We start from the raw sequence: 26054 nt of genomic DNA, 5'->3' as shown, positions 1-26054 counted from the left end.
AATCTTGTATGATGTTAGGTGCTTGACCAATATGCCAAAAGCATTACTGTTGGAATGCATCGACCCAAGCAATTTAACATTTAGGAACGTAGCATATGATGTCCATGTTATGCATTGCATAAACTGTAGCATTTGTCATGTAACAAGTACACTTCTATTAGACTAGTGCAAGAGATAAGGATGAAAGTGAGATGGATACCATGAAAAGTTAATGGATTCATAGATGATTTGGCAAAGCAAGGGGCACTAAGGGAGCAATTATACTGGAGACGAGGCTGACTTTCATCAAGGGGATTTGCTCTTGATATAATCTACTTAATCTGAATATTAAATAAAATTTCTTTTATTACTCATCAAAAAGTACACGTCTATTGAAAATAAAATTTCTAATATGAGAGAATGGGCTTAATTATGAGCCCATGAAATGCAATAACTCTAAGATTGTTAATTAGAGTCCATTAGATTTAAGAGGTGTTTTATACTGGTTTTCCCTCTCTGAGTGGCAGGTGACATGTCTTTCACCCCTTTCACCCATGGGAGGGAGTTAGTTACATAACCACCTCAATCCCTATTTAAACTCCTTGTAGGGAGGTTACGACCCTCTCCTCCTTTGAAGAAAAGATTTGTTAGAAAATCACACTCTTGGAGTCTTGAAGAATTCCATAGTGAAAAGAGAAGAAAAGGAGAAGTCTTGTGGAGAAAAGGAAAGCAGGATTAGGGAAGAAAAAAGGAAAGCACTACTCTCATAGATAGGTGAAGAGAAGTCCTTTACAAATATCTCCAAAAGATGTTTTCTATTTATGTATTTTTCTCCTGTGTTTCATTGAATTTCCAAATTTTACTTGTAAGAAAGGAAGTAGAGGAAAAGAAACCATCTACAATCAAGTACTTCTACTTGGTTGGTTATGGTCCCTCTACCAAAGCAGGCCAGGCATCTACAACCTTGTTCCCAATGGCTGATTAAGGCTCCCTTCAAATGCATATATGAAGATTGGAGAAAAGAGGGATAAAAATCGTCCACAGTCTAATGTCTAATCTAACTGATTATGGTTCCCTTTCGACATGTAACATCCGGAAGAGTGGTGCCATCTATTATAGGATTTTTATCTGGTTGATTATGGCTTATTGTGAAGAAAAATGAGTGAAAAGGAAATGTTTGTACAAAAAAGGGGATGCAAATGTGATGTAAAATTTCTCAATTCTTTTTTTTTTTGTATTTTTCTTTTTCATTCCTGTAAAGTTGAGATATATAAATAAATGTAAATGGATCTCTTTTTTAAAAAATTCTCCATTTTTTTCATATTTATTTGTTCTGTAATTCATTTCTCCAAGGCAGAATCAAAGGGTGATTTCTGCTCCCTTGCAGAGATATAATTAAGGAGAAACATCCATATGATTGCCTGAATGGACCTTACCCAAAAAATAAGAAACCAACCATTCAATTTCTTAAAATTTTCTTCATTCCATAAGTGTCTTATATATTGCAGTCAGACATGCAATCCATTCTAACACATTCATATAAATCTTATCAAATATTTAGCTCTCAAATACAGACACAGAATCTCAGCATGTGTAAAGTTGCACTTGATAGTGGAATGATGAAACAAAACTTGTGCAGCAAGGCCCATGATGGGCTATCATTTGAAAAGTTGTTGTCTTTGATATACTGGATAAATTGTGTGGACATGGTGGCATATCTTGGATTGATTTGTCTAAACCTTCATGTCTCTAATATGTGACACTTGTGGATTTAGTTAAATATTCTTAAGCTACTGGATTTGATAACTCTGGAGAAACAGTTGATATAATGACATTACACTTATTTATTTATTTTTTATTATAATAGTAAACTACGTATTGTCAAATCCATCTAACTTACTCTTGACAGTGTAGCCGGCCAGAGATAGGTGAAAGAGGAGAGAAGAGAAGAGAAGAGAAGAGAGGAGAAAAGAGAGGGTTTGCAATGCAACAGTACTGGCGGCGCCAGTGTTTTTTTAATATATATAGGGCGATAGAAAATAACAAGGGAAAATACCCTTGTGCCCCTGAGTATAATAACAGACATAATAGAAATAAAAAACGAAATAAAAAATACTTTAATTTGGACAAACAGGCCCTAACAACTGCAACTAAGTTATTCTAACATTATTCCAACACTCCCCCTCAAGTTGGAGCATAGATGTCAATCATGCCCAACTTGTCACACAAATCTTTGTGCCGCACATGATGAAGACCTTTGGTGAAGATATCTGCAAGTTGCTCTTCCGAGTTGACATATGGTGTGCACACTTCTCCATTTTCAAGTTTCTCTCTGATAAAATGCTTGTCCACTTCAATGTGTTTTGTCCTATCATGCAGAACTGGATTAGCAGCAATATTGATGGCTGCTTTATTGTCACAGTAGAGTGAAGTAGGATTGTTTACTGCAAAACCCAGTTCACCTAACAGATTTCTTATCCACATGATTTCCGCAACCCCATGAGCCACCGCTCTATACTCTGCTTCAGCACTGGATCTAGCCACCACACTTTGTTTTTTGCTTCTCCATGTGACAAGGTTTCCTCCTATAAAAGGAACAATAACCACTGGTGGACTTCCGGTCATTGATTGCTCCTGCCCAATCTGCATCAGTATATACTTCCACTTTTAAGTGACCGTGTTTCTGGAACAACAAACCAACTCCAGGAAACTTCTTGAGATATCTCAAGATCCTCTCTGCAGCCTCAAAGTGAGTTGTCATCGGGCTGTGCATGAATTGACTAAGGACACCCACTGCATAGGCAATATCAGGCTTGGTCATAGACAAATACAGAAGTCTCCCCACGAGTCTCTAGAACATCTTTACATCTTTCAAAAACTCTCCCTGACTGTCTCTCAGATGGTGATTAGGTTCAATAGGTGAATCAGATGGTTTTACCCCCAACTTGCCTGTATCTTCTAGTAGATCTAGTACATACTTCCGTTGGGAAATAAAGATGCCCTTGTGAGAGGGGGCAACTTCAATTCCAAGGAAGTATTGTAAGGGGCCTAGATCCTTCACCTCAAATTTAGTGGCTAAGAATTTTTTTAGTCTCTGGATTTCAGCCTCCCAATCTCCTGTGATCATTATGTCATCCACTTACACAATAAGAGCTGCAATTTTACCTTCACCTCTTTTTACAAACAAGGTATGATCTGACTGGCATTGTTTGAACCCCATTTGTTGGACTGCTACATGGAACTTACTAAACCAAGCCCGAGGTGATTGTTTCAATCCATATAGGGACTTTTTCAACCTGCACACCTTTTGCTCACTGCCTTTGGCACTGAACCCTGGGGGTTGGGTCATGTACACCTCCTCTTCCAAGTCACCATTCAGGAAGGCATTATTGATGTCCAATTGATGAAGATCCCAGTCAAGATTTGCTGCCAAGGAAAGGAGAATTCGGATGGAGTTCATCTTCGCTACAGGGGCAAAAGTCTCTGCATAGTCTACTCCATATACCTGTGTGAAGCCTCTTGCTACCAGTCTAGCCTTGTACCTTTCAACAGTTCCATCAGCTTTGTGTTTCACTGTGAACACCCACTTGCACCCCACTGGTTCCTTCCCTTCAGGAAGATCTACCAACTCCCACGTACCATTTTTATGTAAGGCATCAATTTCTTCCTTCATTGCATCTATCCATTCAGGTTTTGACAAAGCTTCTGCCACGGTCTTAGGGATGGGAACACTATCCAAAGAGGAGAGGAAGGCACGGTACGAGGGTGAAATATGCTCATAGGACACAAAGTTAGAGATAGGATGATTAGTGGTACAAGATCTAACACCCTTTCTCTTAGCAATAGGAATATTAAGATCATTGGGGGCATGTGAATCAACATTTAAAGGAGCAATGGGAGCAAGTGTACTTGGCTGATGAGACGGATCTGCCTCGGGTGAATCTGATGATGTTGGTTGCATAGTGTCTGGCTCCACGACTCTTGAACTCTGCTGGCTCTTATGACGACGATGGAAAACCCGGAATGGAGGAGGATCGGGTAAAGGAGGTAGTTGAATCTGAGTCGTTGCCTGTTTCTCCTCAACCCTACTCTCCCCCTGAGGTGAAACTGAGAAGAACGGTTGACTCTCAAAGAATGAGACATCAATGGAAACATAGTACTTGCGGGCAATGGGATCATAGTAACAATACCCCTTTTGAGATGAGGGGTAACCAAGAAAAACACAAGGAATAGCCCGAGGGTCAAGTTTACCACGAGTAGGTGAGAGGTTGTGGACAAAACAACGACACCCAAAAACGCGCATCGGAATGTTGGACAGCGGGGCTGTAGGGAACAGGAGCGGATGTGGGGCCTTATACTCTAGTAGCCGAGAGGGCATGCGATTGATGATATATGTCGCACACAATACTGCATCCATCCAGAACTGTTTTGGCACATTCATATGAATCAGCAAACCACGAGCAACTTCGAGTAGATGACGACTTTTTCGTTCAGCCACACCATTTTGTTGGGGTGTCCTGGCACAAGAGCTTCGCTGAAGTGACCCACTCGAATTAAAGAACTTCGTGAGATCACTATGGAAATATTCCTTTGCATTGTCCGACTGGAAAATATGAATTTCCGTTTGGAACTGAGTGAACACCATGCGTCGGAAATCTTTCACAATTTGTGGCACTTCATCTCGAGATCGCATAGGATAAACCCAAGTGTATCGAGAATAATCATCAATCAGCGTAACAAAATACTTATAGCCAGCCGCAGTAGGTAGAGTAACAGGGCCCCAAACATCAGAATAAACAATATGAAAGGGAAATTCAGATATTTTATTTCTTAAAGGTAAAGAGCTTCTACAATGCTTACTCAACTGACAAGTTTGACACTGTAACTGACTCACTGACAAGGACTCAAACAACTTTGGGAACATAACTTTTAACGATTCAAAAGAAAGATGACCTAAACGACTATGCCATAAATAGGCCTGACTCTCACTCGACGAACTTGTGGACTCAGTTGCCACTAGACCAACATTATTCTCCAACACGTAGAGACCATCCACCATGCTTCCTCTACCAATCGTCTTCCCCGAGGTCAAATCCTAAAACACACATGAAGACGGAAAAAAGGTGACTGAACAGTTCAAAGAGTGAGTAAGACTACTGATGGACAACAAATTAATAGGTAATTTCGGAACATGCAGGACATTTGGAAGAGTAAGGCCAAGTGGGAGAGATATGGTGCCTCGGCCAGCTATGGTAGAAAAAGAACCCTCAACCAGTCTTACCTTATCTCTCCCAGAGAGAAGGTTATATGTCTGGAACAAATTTGACTTACCGGTCATGTGATTTGATGCTCCAGAGTCAATAATCCAAGGTGAATCAGTAGTATGAGATGACACATGGAAGGCTGTGGCATTACCTGATGTAGACGCAAATGAGGTAGAAGGAGTAGGCCCAGAATCCACCTGGCGGAGAGTCCTACCATACAATTCCAAATGTTCATGGAAGGAATTGATAATATCTTCCTTAGGGTCAGAACCGGGATGTCTCTCCTGAGTTACGGAAGGACTAGTCTCTGTCGATGCCAGATTAGCTGAGTTATACCTTCTTTGATTCTGCTGGCTTGGTTTCTTGCCCTGATCCGGTGTTGACTTCTTACCCAAATCCTGTGCCCATTTAGGTTTTCCATGGAGATCCCAGCATGTATCTTTAGTGTGTCGTGTCTTCTGGTAGTGAGTGCACCAAAGCTTGCTTTTATCTTCTGTTTTTTTCTGTGTGTCACCCCTTTTAAAACCACCTCCGACATTTGTATCTGAATTTCCCCGGACTGCTAGGGCAACTGACTCCCCTTCTACACCATTCATCACACTTCTTCTGCTTTCTTCTGACTGCACCAAGGCATACACCTCCTGAACTGATGGCAAGTCTTTACTACCCAAGATCTGTACCCTGATGGACTCATATGACTGATTCAGCCCTAGGAGAAAGGCAAACACGTGTTTCTGTGATACAAGTGACTTATAGGCTTTTGCATCTTCATCACACTTCCAATTCACGTTCTGATAGTGATCAAGTTCTTTCCATATTGATGTCAAATCAGAATAGTACATCGAGAGACTTCTCTCCCCCTGCTTGCAAGTAGAAGATTCAGCTTGTAGTTGATATATCTTGGCATAGTGTCTCTGTTCTGAATAAGTGGACTTCGCTTGTTCCCATATCTCACAAGCAGTTTCAGCCCACATAAAGGTCTTCCTTACTTGTGTTAGCATTGAAACCAAGAGCCAAGACATCACCATACTGTTCTCTTGGTCCCACCTATCATGCTCAGCACTTCCATACTTCGGTTCCTTTACTCTCCCATTGATGTATCCTATTCGCCCCCTAGCAGTGATGTAGAGTTTTATCCCCCTAGACCACTCAAGGTAATTCAGACCATCAAAGGGAATGACAGCCATGGGAAAGCTCATATCCATTCCCCCACTCACTCCATTGTGGCTTCCTGAGATTTCTGAAGTAGCAGAATTCTCAGTCGACATGGTCAAGCAGTTACTCAGTCCCACACACCGGATTTAGGACCCCTCTTTACTCCACAAAGCAATGCTCCACTCAGTTCACACCCACACACTAGGGTTTACCAACCAGATTGTGCACAAACCGTACCAAATTCTGGACAAAACTGAGGTAATATTCGGCAGTTTCAGACCTGCCTATCAGAATTCTAGAATGGCTAACAGCCACTAATCAGCAGGAGAGATCCTTCTTGCTTATGGTCAACTCAAACCATTGAGAAGACAGGTCAGCATTGACCTACAGGTGTCTTAACACACCAACAGGATCACACGATCCAAGACAACTAGGGTTACACAGGTTCAATAGCATTCAGCCGCCCCAGATTCATAGGGTTTTCACTCGGCCCATGATCAAGGAGAGTAAAGAGGAGAAAATTAGAGGGAGAACTATACCAGTCGTAGCTATTCTGTAGTCCAGAATCAGATTTCCTTTCTGCTAGTCTGTTCGACCTATTTTTTGGGTTGATCGATCTTCTCTTGACAGTAGGGTTGATCGGTCTGCTCTCTTTTAATCAGTATTCCTGCTCTGATACCATCTTGACAGTGTAGCCGGCCAGAGATAGGTGAAAGAGGAGAGAAGAGAAGAGAAGAGAAGAGAAGAGAGGAGAAAAGAGAGGGTTTGCAATGCAACAGTACTGGCAGCGCCAATGTTTTTTTAATATATATAAGGCGACAGAAAATAACAAGGGAAAAGACCCTTGTGCCCCTGAGTACAATAACAGACATAACAGAAATAAAAAACGAAATAAAAAACACTTTAATTTGGACAAACAGGCTCTAACAACTGCAACTAAGTTATTCTAACATTATTCCAACACTTACTAAGCATTGTTTTATTTTTTTATTGGAGATTAGTTATTCAAGAAATTTTGTTTTCGTTCACAGACCTGCTTAGTTTAAATGATAATAGCTGTATGCTGAACTTTTGTTCAGTTGCAACATATTTTAAGCGTTGTTAGTTGTACCTTTAGTTGTATTGTTCAGCATGAGGAGATTCGTCTTAAATTGGTATTCAACCAAGCTTTTATGCACGCAGGTAGATGGTGGATCAGATGCTGAGAACTTAGGGCTGCAGAACATTCAAGCTCGAATTCGGATGGTGTTGGCATTTATGTTAGCATCACTTATGCCATGGGTTCACAAGAAAGGAGGATTTTATCTTGTTTTGGGTAGCTCCAATGTGGATGAAGGATTGCGTGGTTACTTAACGAAGGTAATACCACAATGCTTCAACGTCTTCAGTCAGACTCAGACAGTACACATATGCCAAAGTACATTAAATCTGTTTTGGATTTTGTGAATCCATTTATGCAATAACTTGATCCAACTCTCAAGTTGATAAAATTACATCCTTAGGTACTAGGTTGTGTATTTCAGCTTTGGCCTATCCTTTTGGCTCAACTCAACACTTGATTGAGTCAACTTATCAAATCCCTGCAGATGCTGAAATAGAATATCATAATCCTAATTATTAGAAGCAACCCATACTAATATTCTATGGATTTGTTGATGTGGTCCATGATACGGATGGTAATTATCTTGTCCACTAAGCAGAGACTAAAATCTTCTTGGTGCAGTACGATTGCAGCTCAGCAGACATTAATCCCATTGGAAGCATTAGTAAGCAGGATCTTCGAACATTTTTGCGATGGGGTGCCACTCATCTTGGCTACTCATCTTTGGCCGAAATTGAAGCAGCTCCACCCACTGCTGAATTGGAGCCTATACGGTCCAATTACAATCAGGTAAACATCTAGCACAATGCAAGTGTTTCTATCTGTAACTATTTTCCTTTATTCAAATATCTGGATCAGAGCCATTGCCAGAGAATATCAATAACTATGGAGAATTATCTGTTTACATTCGTCATATCCACATTAAATCTGTTGGTCTTTTCCCTTTTTTCCTTTTCACTATTTACATATCCGCTTCTAATATATTATGCATGAGCTAGCTATGTGGAAGTCTGTAATGGTCCTTCATATATTGGATGAATTTGTCATTACATGCTGGAGGTCTGTTGACTACTGGGTGAAACTAAGAGAGATTTGTGGCCAAAATTTATCAGATTGGATGGTCCTAACCTTTTTATCAATTCACATTTCTTTTCTAGGTGACTTTCCATGTTTTGTGCTGACCTGAATAAAGCTTAGTAGTAGTTATTACCCAATGCTGGCCCCAGCTAGCCAGGGTCTTGGAAGGGGTGGACAAGATGTGGACCTAACCTCTGGCATTTATTAGCATGAAGTGGCCAGTCTCAAGACTCAAATCTTCATTCTCATGCTTGTCAGCCTGAGCTCTTACCATTGCACCAAGCAATGGTCACTATATTTTATGCTGAACTCAAGAATTTAATTTATCGGATTAGTAGAATTGTTGAATTAGGTTGTATGCTCAGGAGATCTCATGGAAGGGATCAAATTGTGAACTGCATCCTCCTAACCCTTGTGATTTTTTTCAGTATATAGTCGCCTGGATCCACCCGATTGGCACCCCTTAATTTTCTAATTTGAATCTTTTTTTTTTTTTTTTTGCATGGTCTGATCCATTTAAGCGTCTTCACATAAAGAACATGCAGGAAATTCCTGGTCTGTGGCATTCTTAATTTAATTGGAGAGACAGAAGCTGAGAATGATAAAGTAACTTATCTATCTTCTGTGTAACAGTTGGATGAAGTGGATATGGGAATGACATATGAGGAACTTTCTGTTTATGGAAGATTGCGTAAGATTTTCCGTTGTGGTCCAGTGTCGATGTTTCAGGTTGGTCTTACAAACCCCACTCTCTCTGTGAACTGTTTCATGCTTGTTGAAGTGTGCTTGCCTCCTACTCAATTAGTGGACAATCCCATTGATCTGGAGCATTCAATCTCTGGAGTACATGCTGGATTGTTTCAAAACTTACAATTCATTTAGCCTGGCAATCTTAAGCCCATGACCAGCCAAAATGCATTGAACATTTATTTCTTTTGCTCTTGTCTCAGAGGCACTTTGCAATATTCCAATCAGATGGTTATTGTTTGCTCAGTGCATTTTAACTTATGGTCCATAGAAGGAATTGGTCACGGCTTTAAGTCATTTCAGAATCATAACCAGTGAGTACCAATGTTCTGAAACATACTGAATTGGTGGTTGAGCCATTTGAATGATTACAAGCTCTAAACTAGGTCAGGTAGAAGTTTGGTCTGATATGCAGTCAACTTGGTCAAAGACATTTTACTTTATATTGAAAACTTTTTGAAAATCAATATTTGGGAAATTGTTTTGTTCAGTATATATAATTTTTCTTATGTTTTTCTTTCTTCCTTTTTTTTTGAACTTTTTCCCATAGCTTTATATTCTCATGAACCTGACAAGCAAGTTAGCCAGGCAAGCTACTTGTGCTTGGACCTTGAACTGCCAGCCCTGGTGTTTTGATATCTGTCCAAGTTTCAGAACATTGGTGGTTATGAATTGTGGCATTAAGGTTTGACCTGGCTGTATTTGTCAGTGTTATTAATATTACCTAATTCGTATCAGTTTTTTACATTTGTCTTGGGTCTCAGTTTTAGTTTTCTTGTTATATTTGTCACAATTATTCCAGCTTTTTCCTTATGTTTGACCAAGGTGCCATTAACAATTGATGTGGATGAAGTAATAGCTTATTGCTTTGTCTTTTAGTTTATTAAGGTACTATTTATCATTTTTGAATGCCACAAGTAATCAACTTAGCTACCGAAGGCATGTCATGTATTGATTTTCTATTTGTGATAAATTCTTATGCTTGATCCATATATGTAGGTTAAATCATTTTTTTTTTTCAAAACTTTAATAGTAGTGATCTTTCTATTTTATTATTGTACATTGCAAAAACGATAACATGGTTTCAATTTGGTAGTTCCAATGTACTAAATGTATAAATAAGTAACCTACTTACAGTTTGGAGTTGTTATAACAGATGCATGAGGATGAGGCACATTGAGTTTTCCATAATGCATAGAATTTTTGTAATATTAGGAATCACCATCATTAATCTGTATTAGGGAATTTTCTAATTGATACATTGTTGGTGTGAAAATTTTAATAAATTCTCATGCAACATAATTCACTCAATCAATTGATTGAGTTTTATTATTTTGGGTAAGGCCCATTCAGGGAATCATACGGATTGTTCCCCTTAATTACATCCCCACAAGAAAGTAGAGAACACCTTTTGATTCTGACTTGGAGAAATGAACACATAGAACAAAAGAAAAGAACAATAGGATACTTAAAAAGAACTTTTCATTTGCTTTTCTTTTACATCAGGTGTACAAGAATGAGAAGAAAGAAAATGAAAATACATTGAGAAACTATACAGCAATACATTTCTCTTTTTTTTAATACAAAGAAAATTTCCTTCTCACTCCTTTCATAATAAGTTGTAGTCAATCAGATGAAATTCTGATTGTATCGCCTTACTCCTTGGAATTATGCATACAAAAAGAGAACCGTAGTCAATCAAATTGAATATCTGGTTGTAGACGATTTTCATCCCTCTGCTCTTCATTTTCATTTGAAGGGAACCATAATCAGCCTTTGAGATTTAGACTGTAGATGGTTTACTCCCTAATTATCTTGAAAGAGGGACCATAATCAACCAAGTAGAGGCACCTGGTTGTAGATGGTTTATTTCCCTCTTTTTCCTTTCTCAAAAGTAATAACAAAAGAGAGAGAAAGAATGATACATAGAAGAAGACATAAATAGGAAGTATTCACAGAGAGGGCTTTTCTTTTCTCTACCTGTATTAGTGGGGCTTTTCCTTTCTTGCCTTCCCTTGAGCACTTCTCTTTTCTTCTCTCCTTTGCTTTTCTTAAGAATATCTTGTGAAAATTTTCTCCGAAGAGTCTCTCCGTGTGTCTGTGTTTCCAGCTTCCCCTTAAGGAGCTTAAATAGGGTGTGGGGTGGTTATGTAACTACCCCCTCCTCCTAGGTGAAGGACACCTGTCCCTTCCACTTAAAGAGAGGGAACTCCCCACTTAAAGAGAGAGAACTCCCCACTTAAGAGGGGGAACTCCCATATGGAATATTTTTTTATAATTTTAATGATTTTTCTAGTAGACTAGCTAGCCCACTTATTACAGATTATTTGAATAAAAAAATGACTTCAACATACATGCATTCTTCTTTTATAGATAATGATAGCCATTTTATTAATGATCGATCAAGAGTTACAAAATAAAAACTTCCCACAATGCCCCCTTCAACATACATGAGTGTCTTTTCTTATCACATTAATAATAAGGGCACTGGAGCCAGACCTTTTCTCTCTTTCTTCCTCTTTCTTCCTTCTTCTTGCTTGCTTGCTTTACTTGACTGCTAATAGACAAACAGACTTCTAGGGCAGGCCGAAATTTAACATGGTATCAGAGCCAAATTAAACAAATCAGACTTGCCGAGAATTCTGTCTTCTATGCATTCAACCTAGGTTTTTCTTTGACTCACCCATCGATTGGAGATTGGAAAAACGGCTGAAAAGGAGTGATCGCCCTCTTCCCTTGGAGGTGTCTATGCCTCCGGTTGTGTCGTGTGTGGTCGGTTGCTGTGTTTTCTCAGCCCTCCCCTAATTAATGTAGGGCTGGTACGTGTGGTGCAGTGGGTGTTTTCTTTCTTCGTGTGGTTGTCCTTCAGGCGATGAGGTAAACAGTTCCTTTTATGCATAATTTCTGTTATGAAGCATATAAGAGGTATGGTACAGATCATATGGAGGGGTTTCAGGTTGTAGTGTGCTAGGGTTTATACTAGGGTTTATGCTGGTTTGTGTGTGATTTGAAGGGCAGTGGTGTTCACATAGTGGTGAAACTTCAGGTAGCTGTAGAGTAGGAACTGTGGTGTTGCAAGTGCAACTTTCAGCACTTATTATTGCTGAAGTCAGTGTGCAGAATTCGGTGAAGTGTCTGTGCAGTGTGCAGTGTGTAGTGTGCAGAATTCGGTGATAAAAGAATTCAGCAATGGGAGATAACAGTGATAGTAAACCTAATGTGATGATATCTACGGACTACCTGAATGTCCAAATGACCTCCATTAAACTGAATGGGGAGAATTATGTCCCTTGGGCTAAGTTTGTAGTGGTTTTTTTGAAGGCAAAGAAGAAGGTGAAGCACGTAAGAGAGGAGAAACCCTCCACTACTTCTCATGAATACGAAGACTGGGAACAAGAAGATGCACAAATCATCACGTGGTTCTGGAACAGTATGGAACCCTGAATTAGTGCGAACTTCATGTTTCTTGACATGGCTAAAGAGGTGTGGGATCATGCTAAGAAATTGTATTCTGGTCAAGACAATACAACCATGGTATATCAACTGTATTAGGAATACTTCAATCTGCAACAAGGCATTTAGAGTCTTGAGGAGTACTATGCCAGTATGAGAAACATCCGTAATGAGTTGAATGTCTATCACCCTCTCACTCTTGATGTCAAGATTCAACAACAGAGGGAGCAACTTGATGTGACTCAGTTTCTGGTGGGGCTGAAATCCGAGTATGAACCAGTACGAGCCCAGATACTAGGAGGATCAGGCCTTCCATCCTTAGAGGAGGTGTTTGCTCGACTTCGGAGGATTTCCATTGGATCTATGGAAAACCCTAATGTCTCAGATAGATCAGCATTTGCAGTGTCGAGAGGTCGAGGTGTTAGAAGTGGGGCTCGAGGAGCCCAGTCTAGCCGTGGTGGTAGTAGTGGCTCAGTATATGGTCGGAGTGGTAGTGGTGGATCTACACATACCCATGGTGGTGGTCGTACTGGAGGCAGAGATTCAGGGGGAGCTCGTGGTAGAGGACGTGGCTCGGGTCCACGGAGGTGTACTCATTGTGGTTTGGATGGACATACTATTAATTACTGCTATGACTTGCATGGTCCACCCTCGACCTGGGTCAATCATGCCATGACTAGTGACACCAGTTTTAGTTTTAGACAGGAGAACCGTTTAGCTGATCAGATGCCTCCTACCTCTTCATATGGTCTTGGCAAGGAGATGGTGAGTGTTCCTTGTGATGAGTATGAAAGGTTTGTTCAATCCATGTCGCAGCAGAACACAACTACTTTTGCACACTCAGGTATGGCTTGTTTGGCATCCACACCCAACCCCTGGATTATTGACTCTAGAGCCTCCGATCACATGACTGGAACTCCAGGTATGTTTTCTTCTCTCACTCATTGCTCAACATCACAATCTGTTACACTTGCTAATGGCTCCACATCATCTATTTGTGGTGTTGGTATTGTTGACCTGGACCCTGTATCCCTATCCTCAGTTTTGTATGTACCTAAGCTTCCATTTAATCTTATGTCTGTTAGTAAGCTGACCAAGTCACTTAATTGCTCCATTACATTTTACTCCTCTATGTGTGCTTTTCAGGATCTCAAGACGGGGATGAAGATTGGTGGAGGGCATGAAGCTGGTGGATTGTATTATCTTGATAGTGGTGGAAAAATGTCAACAGCCCTTCAATCATCTATCTCTCCTCTCCAGTGGCATTGTAGATTTGGTCATCCTTCGCTGCAAGTGTTAAAGTCTTTGGTCCCTTCGTTGAGTCAACTTTCTATTCTAGATTGTGAGTCATGTCAATTTGGGAAACACCATTGTGTTCCCTTTAGCTCTAGGGTTGATAATCGTGCATTGAGTCCTTTTTCTTTAATTCACTTAGATGTTTGGGGTCCTTATAAAGTGATGTCATATAATGGGTACAAATATTTTGTTATTTTTGTTGATATTTTTTCAAGGATGACGTGACTCTATTTAATGAAGGAAAGAAGTGAATTATTTACCATCTTCCAGTAATTTTATGTTGAGATTCGTAATCAGTTTGGCGTTCACATTAAAATTTTCCGTTTTGATAATGGTCGTGAATATTTGTCTTCATCTTTTCAAGAATACTTGGACCAACATGGCATTATACACCAAACTTCATGTACTTACACCCCACAACAAAATGGGGTGGTTGAGAGAAAGCACTGGCATCTTTTAGAAACGGCACGCTCCCTCATGCACCACATGAATGTTCCCAAACCCTTTTGGAATGATGCAATGCTCACCTCTTGTTTCTTAATTAATCGGATGCCCACATTTATCCTTGATGGTCGTTCTCCATTTAATGTCTTGTTTCCCACCATGTCTGTTTCTGCTTTCTCCTCGAGTATTTGGGTGTGTCTGCTTCGTCCATAATCTAGGTCCTGGGAACAACAAATTAGATGCACAATCTCTTAAATGCATATTTCTTGGCTATTCACGAACTCAGAAAGGGTACAAGTGTTACCATCCCAGTTCTTGTCGTTCCTTGGTATGTGCTGATGTTACCTTCTTTGAGTCTATTCCGTTCTTCGTGGGGTCCGGTGATGCTTCTTCCTCCACATCACCTCCTCCTCTTTCCCTTCCTGTGGCTGATCCTCTTCCTCTTGTTCCAGCCATGCCTACGTCCCTGCCTCCGGTGCCACCGTCCGTTGACCATCCACCTATCCGTCACGTGTATACACATCGTCCACGTGTACTGGCTGTGACTCCTCCGGCTTTATCACCATCGACAGGTCCAGCTCCAGACCCACCACTACCGCCACCAGCCTCCGACTTTGATCTTTCTATTGCCTTATGGAAAGGTAAACGCACTTGTACCCTGCATCCTATTTCCAATCATGTTTCCCTTACTCACCTTTCTGCCTCCTATCGCCAGTTCATCTCTTTGTTATCCTCGGTGGTTGTCCCTAAGAATGTCCAGGAAGCCCTTACTTCTCCAGAGTGGTGTCGTGCTATGGAAGACGAGCTCTCTTCCCTCCATCATAATCACACTTGGGACCTCACCACTCTTTCTCCTAGGAAACAGGCTGTCGATTGTAAGTGGGTTTATATCGTTAAGTACTTGCCTGATGGTCGTGTTGAGCGTCTGAAGGCACAATTGATAGCAAAAGGGTACTCCCAAACCTATGGTATTGACTACATAGAGACTTTCTCCCCGATTGCTAAGATAGGGTCAGTTCACGTTATCATCTCTCTTGCAGCTATGTATGATTGACCCCTATATCAGTTGGATATCAAAAATGCATTTTTGCATGGTGATTTGCTCGAGGAGGTCTACATGGAGCAACCACCAGGGTTTGTTGCTTAGGGGGAGGATGGTAAGGTATGCAGACTTAAGAAGGCTATATATGGACTTAAACATTCCCCTCGAGCATGGTTTGGTAGGTTCAGTGAGGTGGTGTATGTAGATGATATCGTTGTTACTGGGAATGATAAAATGGGCATTGGCAGGTTGAAGGCCTTTCTACAGGAGCACTTTCAGACAAAGGACCTTGGCAAATTAAAGTACTTCTTGGGCATAGAGGTAGCAAGATTTAAGCATGGTATTAATCTGTGTCAGAGGAAACAAATACGAGGCTGAGCAGTGATATGGGTGAAGTATTTGAAGACCCTGGCAGATACCGACGACTTGTTGGCAAATTAAACTATCTAACCATTACTCGGCCAAATATTTCTTTTGCGGTTAGTGTGGTGAGTCAGTTCATGCAGAAACCTTTGGTCCCTCATTGGAATGCAGTGCTAAGGATTGTGAGGTATTTGAAAGGAGCTCCTGGCCGTGGTTTTCTATACAAAAGTGGCAGAAAACTAGAAATAGAAGGATACACCGATGTTGACTGGGCCGGTTAAATGTCTGATAGGCGGTCTACCACAGGCTATTGCACTTTTCTAGGGGGTAACCTGGTGACGTGGAAAAGTAAGAAGCAAACAGTTGTGGCAAGAAGCAGTGCAGAAGCAGAATATAGGGTTATGGCACATACTGCTTGTGAATTAGTGTGGCTAAGTAACCTTCTACAGGAGATAGGGTATGACATTAGTACTCCAATGAAGCTCTATTGTGACAATCAGGTTGTAGTTCATATCTCTTCTAATCTGGTGTTTCATGAAAGAACAAAGCACATTGAGGTTGACTGTCATTTTATGAGAGAGAAGGTGCTGAATGGAGTAATAGAGACTGCATATGTTAATACGGGAAACTAGTGAGCAGACCTGTTTACAAAAGGTTTGTGTCGGGGGGGGGGAGTGAACTACATATGTAACAAGCTGGGATTATATGATATATACTCACCAACTTGAGGGGGAGTGTTAGTGAAGGGGTATTTCAGTCTTTGTACCTGTTGAGATTGCTGAGTTGTTTTATTATGTTAGTTCGAGTGCCTCTTACTTAAATAAAGGCACTGATGTCTTTTCCTATCACATTAATAATATAATAACAGGTCTGGCCGAAAGTAGGGTTTGATTTTTTCCTAATTTCGAACTAGACCTTTTCTCTTTTTCTTCCTCTTTCTTCATTCTTCTTGCTTGCTTGCTTTACTTGACTGCTAACAGACAAACAAACTTGTAGGGCAGGCCGAACTTTAACATCGTCCATGAAGGACCATGCTCAAATCTTGTAGTAGCATCCACTAGCAATTCTGTAATAGGTAGTGGAAATTCATCTTTTGGACATGCATCATTAAGATCTCTAAAATCTATGCAGATGTGGACTTGTCCATTTTTCTTTTTAACAGGAATAGTATTAGCAAGCCATGTAGGATATTTAACTTCCCTGATTAAACCAACACTTATCAATTTATCAACCTCATATTCAATTTGTACAGTGAGCTCTGGTCTGAAGTGACGTTGAGCTTGTTTTACAGGACATTTATCCTTAGAAATAGCTAATCTATGTACAACTATTTTAGGATCCAATCCTAGCATGTCTTTATATCCCCAAGCAAAAACGTTTTTGTATTCTTTAAGTAAGGATTCATACATTATTAGCTCTTCCCTAGTAAGTAGAGCACTGACAAAGATGGGCTTGGGGTCTTCAACACATCCGAGGTTGATTTCTTGAAGGTCATCTATTGTTGCTTGACCTCCATCTTCAAGCTTTGACGGTGCAGGTTGAGCCTCTTTTACTTCTTCTGTTTTTTCATCTTCATAGAGAAGATTAATTGATTGAGGGATATCCTCTTGAGGCATTACATGTTGCAAATTATTACAATTAAGGCTTGTCCCTTGAAGCGCCATTGAAGTATTAGAATCCTGGATAGGGTTCATACCTTGATCCTCCAATGAGGATTCATGCTCTTTGGTGGAGATGTAATTGGCCTCTATTTTGAATTCTCCACCATATTCTAGCTTTTTAATGATAATGTTGGGCTGCTCTTTCTTTTCCACAACCTTGTTGACCTTTTGGTTTGGAATTACAAGTCTCTCGAAAATAGAGACTCGTTTCTTTTCATTTTTCTGTATATTCTTCAAACCTATAAGTAGTTTGAACACAGAGACTCGTGGCTTTATCTCCTCTTGGCTGAAAATAGCCTTTTCACATTCTGTGAACATAGGGATTGCTGAGGTCGATGATGCATCACTACATGTAGGATTATATGGTAGTGACTCAATGACTTGAACTTTTGGAGAACTAACCTTTTATTTTTTCTTCCATTTTTTGGGAGGGAAGTTGACACAATAAATTGAGTGTATGAGATGGATTGGTCAATCTTCTTAAGTGGAGAAGTGTAACTTGTCATCAATGTTGCCATTGTAGTCTCTTGCAATGAAGTAAGAGCCTTTTGACCCAATTTCCTTTGGCTTTTTGGAATGTACCTAAAGGTAGCTTTAGGTTTTGAATCAACTTGGGGATTTTGCTTCCCTTTGACTTCCTGCTGCAAGGATGCAATAATCTTGACTTGAAGTTGATGGTTCTTTGCAATCTTGAAGACTACTTTCAACATTCTCTTTAACTTTTTCCTTTGAAGAAGGGAAAGAATGAAAATTAGCAGATTTATAAAATTTAGCATCCGCATAATGTACTTCTCCTTTGAATGGATTCGTATCTGCAACCACTTTTTTTACCTCTCCATCTTTGCAAAACTTAAAGCATTGATGAAATGTTGATGGGACAACTCCCTATGTGTGTAACAATGGATGCCCTAAAAGGACATTATACGAAGTATTTGCATCAATAACATGAAACAAAGCATCGGAATATAGCTCCCTAATTTCAATCTTTAGAGCAATGGTACCCGTTGCTTTCTGCCCCTCTTGATTAAACCCTTGAATGGTCAAACATGAAGGGGATAATTGGCGAGGTGTCATACCCATAACCAATAAAGTTTTCAAGGGTAGAAGGTTAAAGACAGATCCACAATCTAGGAGAACACTATTGATGGGAGTATCACCAATTACTCCTAATACATACAAAGGGCGGTTGTGATATTCCATCCCAAGCTGTAAGTCTTCATCATCAAAAGATATGCATGCCATACATGAAGCACATACCTTTGGGGACTCTGGTTGTACTTCAATTTGATTGACTTCATCTTTGAATTGTTCAGGATTAAGCAATGCTTGAATTAATGCCTTTCTAAATTCTAGAGAAAGTTGGAGAGCATCATAAACACTTGATAATGCAGGAATGCACTTCAGATGGGCAAGAATGTCATATTTAATGCACAATTTTGTTTCTCGGAATGCCTTCTGAACTTGAGTTCGGACCCTGATTAGATTCTCTAATCTATGGTCTTCCTCCTTGTCTTGTTGAACTTGTTGAGTCAACTCTGACTCCTTTTTCTCTTCTGGCTCTTCATTTTCTACTCTGGAGATAGAACCATCTATATTTTTTTTCTTTCTTGTGTTTTCGGCTATACAGCAAAGTAATTTGATCCACCTCATTTTCAATAGTGGGTTCTTCATTTTCTTTGCATGAAGCCACATAACATGGTGCTACTTCCAATTCATCGTAACTTTCTCCCAAGATTTCTTTTGGGATGTACTCTTTCAGTGTGACTGGAAACCTTGGAGGTTGTTCATACTCTTCTTCAAAATCAACTTTAACTTTTTCTTCAATCTCCTCTTATTTTTCTTCTTATTGTTCTTTGTGGAGGCTCTTCATCCTTGAAATTTAATGCTCGGAGAATCGGAGAGTGTAATTTGTATGGGCTTGACTGTCCCCTTTGCCTCCTTGACTACAGTTTGCCAATTTGTTTCATCTTCAAAAGAATCACTGAAGCACATCATACTTGGTTCTTGCATCAATTCATATAATGAAGGGAGGGTAGGACCCTCTTCCTCTAATTGAGAAACATTATTTGTAGCTGCAATAGTTTCTTTAGGGGGAGGTTCTGCAATTTCAATTTCTCCCCTATTTATCATTGATTGGATGATATTTTTGAGAATAAAACAATCTTTGATGCTATGGCTGACCATCCTATGATACCGACAATATTTCAGATCATTTGTATTGTTCACCTCAGATGGTCTCTTTGGCTCTGGCAACTCAATTGCCTTTGTTGCTAAGAGGTCTTCAAAAATTCCTTCCACATCCTCATTATCAAATGAGTATTTCTTTTCCCTTCTTTCTTGTAGAGTCATAGGCTTAGGGACATCCCTTCCTTTAGCCTTATCCTTCTTTTTAATATTAACAAAGGTGGTCATGGCCTCTCTTTTGCCTATAGGCTTTTTGCCATCCTTTTTTATTTCTAAAAGAGGATTGGGCTTGCGTGCCACAGTCTTTTGCCTGGCAATTTGTCTTTCCACATTGCCGGTCAAGTGCTGAAGTAGAACACAGGTCCATGGCCAATGGAGTGGCTGAAATCCTATGGCTAAGATCTCTTCTTGAGGAGTTGGGTATTGACTATGAGAAGCCTCTGATGCTGTACTATGATAATCAAGCCGCCATTAATATAGCACATAATCCAGTACAGCATGACAGAACCAAACACATTGAAGTTGACTGCCATTTTGTGCGAGAGAGGGTCTCATCTCAAGAAGTATGCTTCCCTTACATCACATCCAATATGCAACTAGTAGACATCCTCACTAAAGCCGTATCAAGAAGGAAGCTAGAGGCGGATCTATCCAAGTTGCGAATGATGAACATATACTCCCAACTTGAGGGGGAGTGTAGAGAACATTGATGTGGGCTCCACAACTGTGGTCCCACTCTGTCTGTAGATTTCTAACTCCCTTAGAACTCTGAGAACAGCTTTAAAAAAACTGATATGCTAGGGAAAGTTAGGGTTTTAATCAGTCCTGAAAAGAAGCAATTCAGTCACACAGTCCAAACTATATAGTTGAGCTTGCAGTAGGGTTTTAATCAGTCCTGAAAGGAAGCAATTCAGTCGCACAGTCCAAACTGTGTAGATGAGCTTGCAGTAGGGTTAATAAGAAACCCTAGAATCTGATCGGACCTACCAATAAACTTAAGAGTAGCTCTAGGTAGATCACAGGGTTCAGTCAAACACTAGGGCTTGCCGCAGATCACTTTCAAACCCGAGTAGAGAGAAACACAGTTCGGCCAAGGTTTGCTGTAAAACCCTAGTGAATCGAAGAGAGAAAGAACTAGAATGGTTCGGCCTTCCCCTCCAGATGGGTCCAACCTATCTTCTCTGATAGAACTTCTCTTAAAAAATAAACAACTTACAAGGAAAAATAGTTCGCTGCCTTCTAGGGTTACTTGAACCCTAGTCTTCTCTGATCCTTCCTGACCACCAACACTCTGCAACCCTAGCAAGTTTCCAGCAGCTGCTAGCTGGCGATCTCCAAGAATCAGTCTGCGAACTCCTCCTTTTCAGCTTTCAGTCCTAGGGAATTCTCATGTGGTCGGCTGGTATTAGACTCACATGAAAAACCCTAACTTGGCTCTGATACCATGTAGGTTTTCAAGACTGCTATTCAGTCTTGACCACTAAGAGATTTCAGGTTTGATGAGAAGAGAAAGTGAAGAAGTAGAAGAAAGAGTGGTGAAAGAGCAGTAGAACACAGATTTTGAGGAGAAGAACAGAATGTCAATATTCTGCCGCCGCCACTTTAAGTTAATATATATATAGGTTATGCTTGTTACATGAAAGGACATATCTGCCCTTGGTGTTTACATCATAACTGCTAACAAATAACAAACAATATAAAACTGAAACTAGAAATAACAGAATAATAGCAAAATAACCACAGCTGTGACTAGATAAATTCTACCCTATGGACAGAGTGGGACCACAGCTGTGGGGCCCACATCAATGTTCTCTACACTATCTTTTCTTTCTCCGTAGCAGTCAATTTGTGGTAGTAGACAACCACTTTAGGTGCCATGTCTGAGATATTTCTTTTTGTAAGTAAATAATATTGATATAAGACTTTCACATTCTTTTTTTTTTCTCTTTTGTTCTATACTCTAAGTCAGAGATGAAAAGGAAAATGGGTCCCACCGGGCGTGCCAAAATTATGTTGGTGTGACTTGATTAAGTTTTTATTATTTTGGGTAAGGCCCATTCAGGGAATCATACGAATTGTTCCCTTTAATTAAATCTCCACAAGAAAGTAGAGAACACCTTTTGATTCTGACTTGGAGAAATGAACACATAGAACAAAAGAAAAGAACAATAGGATACTTAAAAAGAACTTTTCATTTGCTTTTCTTTTACATCAGGTGTACAAGAATGAGAAGAAAGAAAAAGAAAAAAGAATTGAGAAACTATACAACAATACATTTCTCTTTTCTTCAATACAAAGAAAATTTCCTTTTCACTCCTTTCTTCATAATAAGTTGTAGTCAATTAGATGAAATTCTGATTGTAGACAGCCTTACTCCTTGGAATTTTGCATACAAAAAGGGAGCCATAGTCAATCAAATTGAATATTTGCTTGTAGACGATTTTCATTCCTCTGCTCTTCATTTTCATTTGAAGGGAACCATAATCAGCCTTTGAGATTTAGACTGTAGATGGTTTACTCCCTAATTTTGTCTTGAAAGAGGGACCATAATCAACCAAGTAGAGGCACTTAGTTGTAGATGGTTTATTCCCCCCTACTCTTCATTTTCATTTGAAGGGAATCGTAATCAGCCTTTGGGATTTAGACTGTAGATGGTTTAATCCCCAACTTTGTCTTTAAAGAGGGACCATAATCAACCAAGTAGAGGCACTTGGTTGTAGATGGTTTATTTCTCTCTTTTTCCTTTCTCAAAAGTAATAACAAAAGAGAGAGAAAGAAGGATACATAGAAGAAGACATAAATAGGAAGTATTCACAGATTGGACTTTTCTTTTGTCTACCTGTATTAGTGAGACTTTTCCTTGCCTTCCCTTGAGCACTTCTTTTCTTCTCTTCTTATCTTTGCTTTTCTTAAGAATCTCTTGTGAAAACTTTCTCCGAAGAGTCTCTCCGTGTGTCTGTGTTTCTAGCTTCCCCTTAAGGAGCTTAAATAGGGAGTGGGGTGGTTTGGTAACTACCCCCTCCTCCTAGATGAAGTACACCTGTCCCTCCCACTTAAAGAGAGGGAACTCCCCACTTAAAGAGAGAGAACTCCCCACTTAAGAGGGGGAACTCCCATACGGTATACTTTTTTATAATTTTAATGATTTGGCTAGTAGACTAGCTAGCCCACTTATTAGATTATTTGAATAAAAAAATGACTTCAACATACATGCATTCTTCTTTTATAGATAATAATAGCCATTTTATTAATGATCGATCAAGAGTTACAAAATAAAAACTTCCCACAATGAGGTGCAAGATGCAGCCTCAAAAACAAGGCAGAATTACAACTGAGCCCAAAACAGTTGATCCTTATGCACCCCTTGCTTAGGTAGAAAGTCTGCAAGTCTGACAACCCATTTTCCGATCTCCTTTCCCAATGAACTTTAACTTTAAATTGGAAGATAGCCACTTGAATCTTCTCATCACCCCCCTAAAGCACCAAGATACAGTCTTCTGTCTTATGTACCCCTTGCTTAGGTAGAAAGTATGCAAGTCTGACAACCCATTTTTTGATCTCCTTTCCCAATGAACTTTAACATTAAATTGGAAGTTAGCCACTTGAATCTTCTCATCACCCCCCTAAAGCACCAAGATACAGTCTTCGGTTCCTTCAGCCACCCGATTACTAGTGTAGAGTCACCTTCAATTAACAATCTCCCATAGTTCAGCTCTCTAGCAATTTGTGATCCCTATTCAATATGAAAAGGGTTTTTGAAGAAAACGAAAGGAAAGGGAGCTTATTCAGGGTTTGAAGATGATGGATGGGTATGGGTGATAGCTAGATACAAGGGAGGAAAGAAGAAGGTGGAGCTTCGTCCAGGAAAAGGAATAGCTTCAGCTGCAGGCAAGACAAAACACTGCAGTAAGGGTGGCCTACAAGGTACGGAAAGATTTGGGAGGTTGACGCCTCAGAAGGAGGCTGTCTCAACCACTGCTAGGCATTGTACATTGAATCCTACACTGCCATTGTCCAGCCCTCCCCCTCCAGCGTTTGATGTGCTGATGTCCTCAACAAAACCACAATCATTGGGAGAAACTGCACAGTCGATGGCTGATAAAAGATGATGCAGAACGTGTGAAGGGGTCTGACACCGAGCATCTAAAGAAAGAGGTATGTACCCCTATTACTATTAGGCCCTTGGTTGAGAAGACAGTGGGGGAGAACCTTTCAGTGGAGCACCACAGGTGTCAGAATAGTGAAGTAGGGGTTGGAAGTAGGATGAGGAAGGCTGTGGAGAAGGTGGGAAGGGAGACAAGAAGGAAATAGTGCATAATGGGAAAAGGAAAAAGAAAAATAGGGGACCTTGACATCGGGATGGAAAGGGAGGAGAAGAGGAGCATAGGAAAGGTTGTTCAAAGGAACAGAGAGGGGGGGGAGGGGAGAGGTAGTAGTGAAGGAGAGAGAAGAGGAACAAGGGGTTTCGAAAGGGGTGTGTAAGAGTGGTTTGGAAATTAATACTTTGGTTGAGAAGGAGGTGACAATGGGTAAATCTTTGGGATTGTTTTTCTAGGGAAGGGAAGATTTTGCAAGGAGGGCTTTTGAATAGTTTAAGAAAGCCAGGAGAGAAGAGAATAATAAGAGAGAGAAAAGTCTTTTAAAGAATAGAGGTTGGGATGAAGAAGGGGGAGAGGAGGAGGTGCTGGAAGAAGATATGTAAGGAGTTGGAGTTCAACCCATATCAGGGATCAGGTAAGAGATTAAGGAGGAGGATATTGAGTTGGAGTATTAGAGGTCTAAGGGAAAAAAAAAAGATTTGTTGTCAGGAGCTTAGTCAGGTGTTCAGACTAGGCAGTTCTTTTACAGGAAATAAAATTGGAGGCATTCAACATGAACTTGAAGGAAAAGATTTGGAGTGGGGGTAGTGGGAAGTGGTTGGAATTGGTTGCTAAGGGTCTTTCATGGGGTGTTGTCCAAAACTATTGAGGTGTCGGTGCCTTTAGTCGGGCATTATGTCTCGGATTGGGTTCTGGTGCTCCCTGAGGTTGAACAGATTAGCAGATCAGATTGGGGGGAGATTTTTTGGAATGTGCTTAAATTTCAGATTTATAACAATGATTGATACTAAACCTCCCGAGCCCCCTACAATGGCACAAAGGACCAGCCTATACCTCTAGAGCCCTCACACACTTTCACCCATCTTCTGTCCATTTCTGCCACTTTTGTTTCCTGTAGCTGTAACATCACTGTATCTAGACTTTACTTCCTAAGCAAATCCTTTATTTACCCACCTCTTCCTAGCACTATCCAAACCCCCCTAACATTCCAACTTATTATCTTTATGTCAACTTATAACAAGACCAATCTCAATCCACCCTACCATCTACTTCGGTCCCTGCCTTCTCCCCCCCCCCTTTCACTAAACTCTAAATCCTCCACCACATTTGATTTCAGTTTCTCTACCTCCATTAACTTTTTCTTTGAAGTTGATTTTCCCCTTCTTAGAATAAACTTTAACACTCTTTACTTCTTTTACCTTCAGACCCAACTCCCTTGTAATTTCAACCAAAGGTTCCCCTTCCCCCATTCTCCCTAAACTCCCCAACTAAGACCCTCTCCACCTAACTACCTTCTTGTTTTTTTGGTACCTCTGCAATAGCTACATCTACTCCCTCCTTATCAATAATCTCCTCTTCCCTACAAGTTCTCCCCTTGGACACCTTCAGTCAATGGTTGGGGCTGAAGTGTATCTGTTGCATGCATAGGAAACTCATTAGTAACCTTACTCATTGACAACCGTACCTAGAGATAAAGTTTCAGTGAGACGGCCAACAATCTGAGCAACTGGATCAGTACTCAACCCAAGGAAACCAATTTCGAAAGGACTAACTAGGTTGAGCAAGCTGGGATGGAGGCAATTGATCCTAGTTATTACGTAAATCCCTCACTGGAGTTCTTTTGCTCTGTGTAGAAGGGCAGCTGAGAACTACCAATAGGATACTCTGTGCTTGTTGTATTTCTGAGAAAGCTTTTGATCCAAAAGGGCAATGAATGTAACCACTACAGACGAAGTATTCTTCTCCCCTGCCAACCCCCATAGAAGCTTCAGAGACCAGTGGTACAACCAGAGTTCTTTGGGCTAACACCGTCTTCCTCCAAGAATAGCTGCTCCGTGTTGAACATTCTCTTGAAAGTTTGGATTTCTTCCCAAACAAACACTGCCAAAACTCAAAGCTTCAGCATCATCTGAGTCGAACTCCTCTTCACTCACCAAAAGAAGAATCTTCTAGGTCCGTTTCAACTTG

The 26054-nt window shown here is 40.3% G+C and overlaps 1 protein-coding gene across 1 annotated transcript in view; it reads left to right on the top strand.

Moving 5' to 3' along the window:
* Nucleotides 1-26054, top strand: part of LOC148865936 (carbon-nitrogen hydrolase family protein) — a 97695-nt gene that overhangs the window by 55834 nt on the left and 15807 nt on the right. Inside the window, exons 10-12 of the mRNA XM_088977939.1 lie at nt 7581-7757; nt 8122-8289; nt 9211-9306. Of these exons, the coding sequence (XP_088834065.1) occupies nt 7581-7757; nt 8122-8289; nt 9211-9306 (441 nt within the window). The remainder of the gene's footprint in view (nt 1-7580; nt 7758-8121; nt 8290-9210; nt 9307-26054) is intronic.

Source organism: Nelumbo lutea, chromosome 3 (genome assembly GCF_056320005.1).
Source record: "Nelumbo lutea isolate HS-2025 chromosome 3, American lotus-T2T, whole genome shotgun sequence".
Taxonomy (NCBI): domain Eukaryota; kingdom Viridiplantae; phylum Streptophyta; class Magnoliopsida; order Proteales; family Nelumbonaceae; genus Nelumbo; species Nelumbo lutea.
The sequence above is the reverse complement of the archived record's forward strand: the minus strand, read 5'-3'. Positions and strand labels throughout refer to the sequence as shown.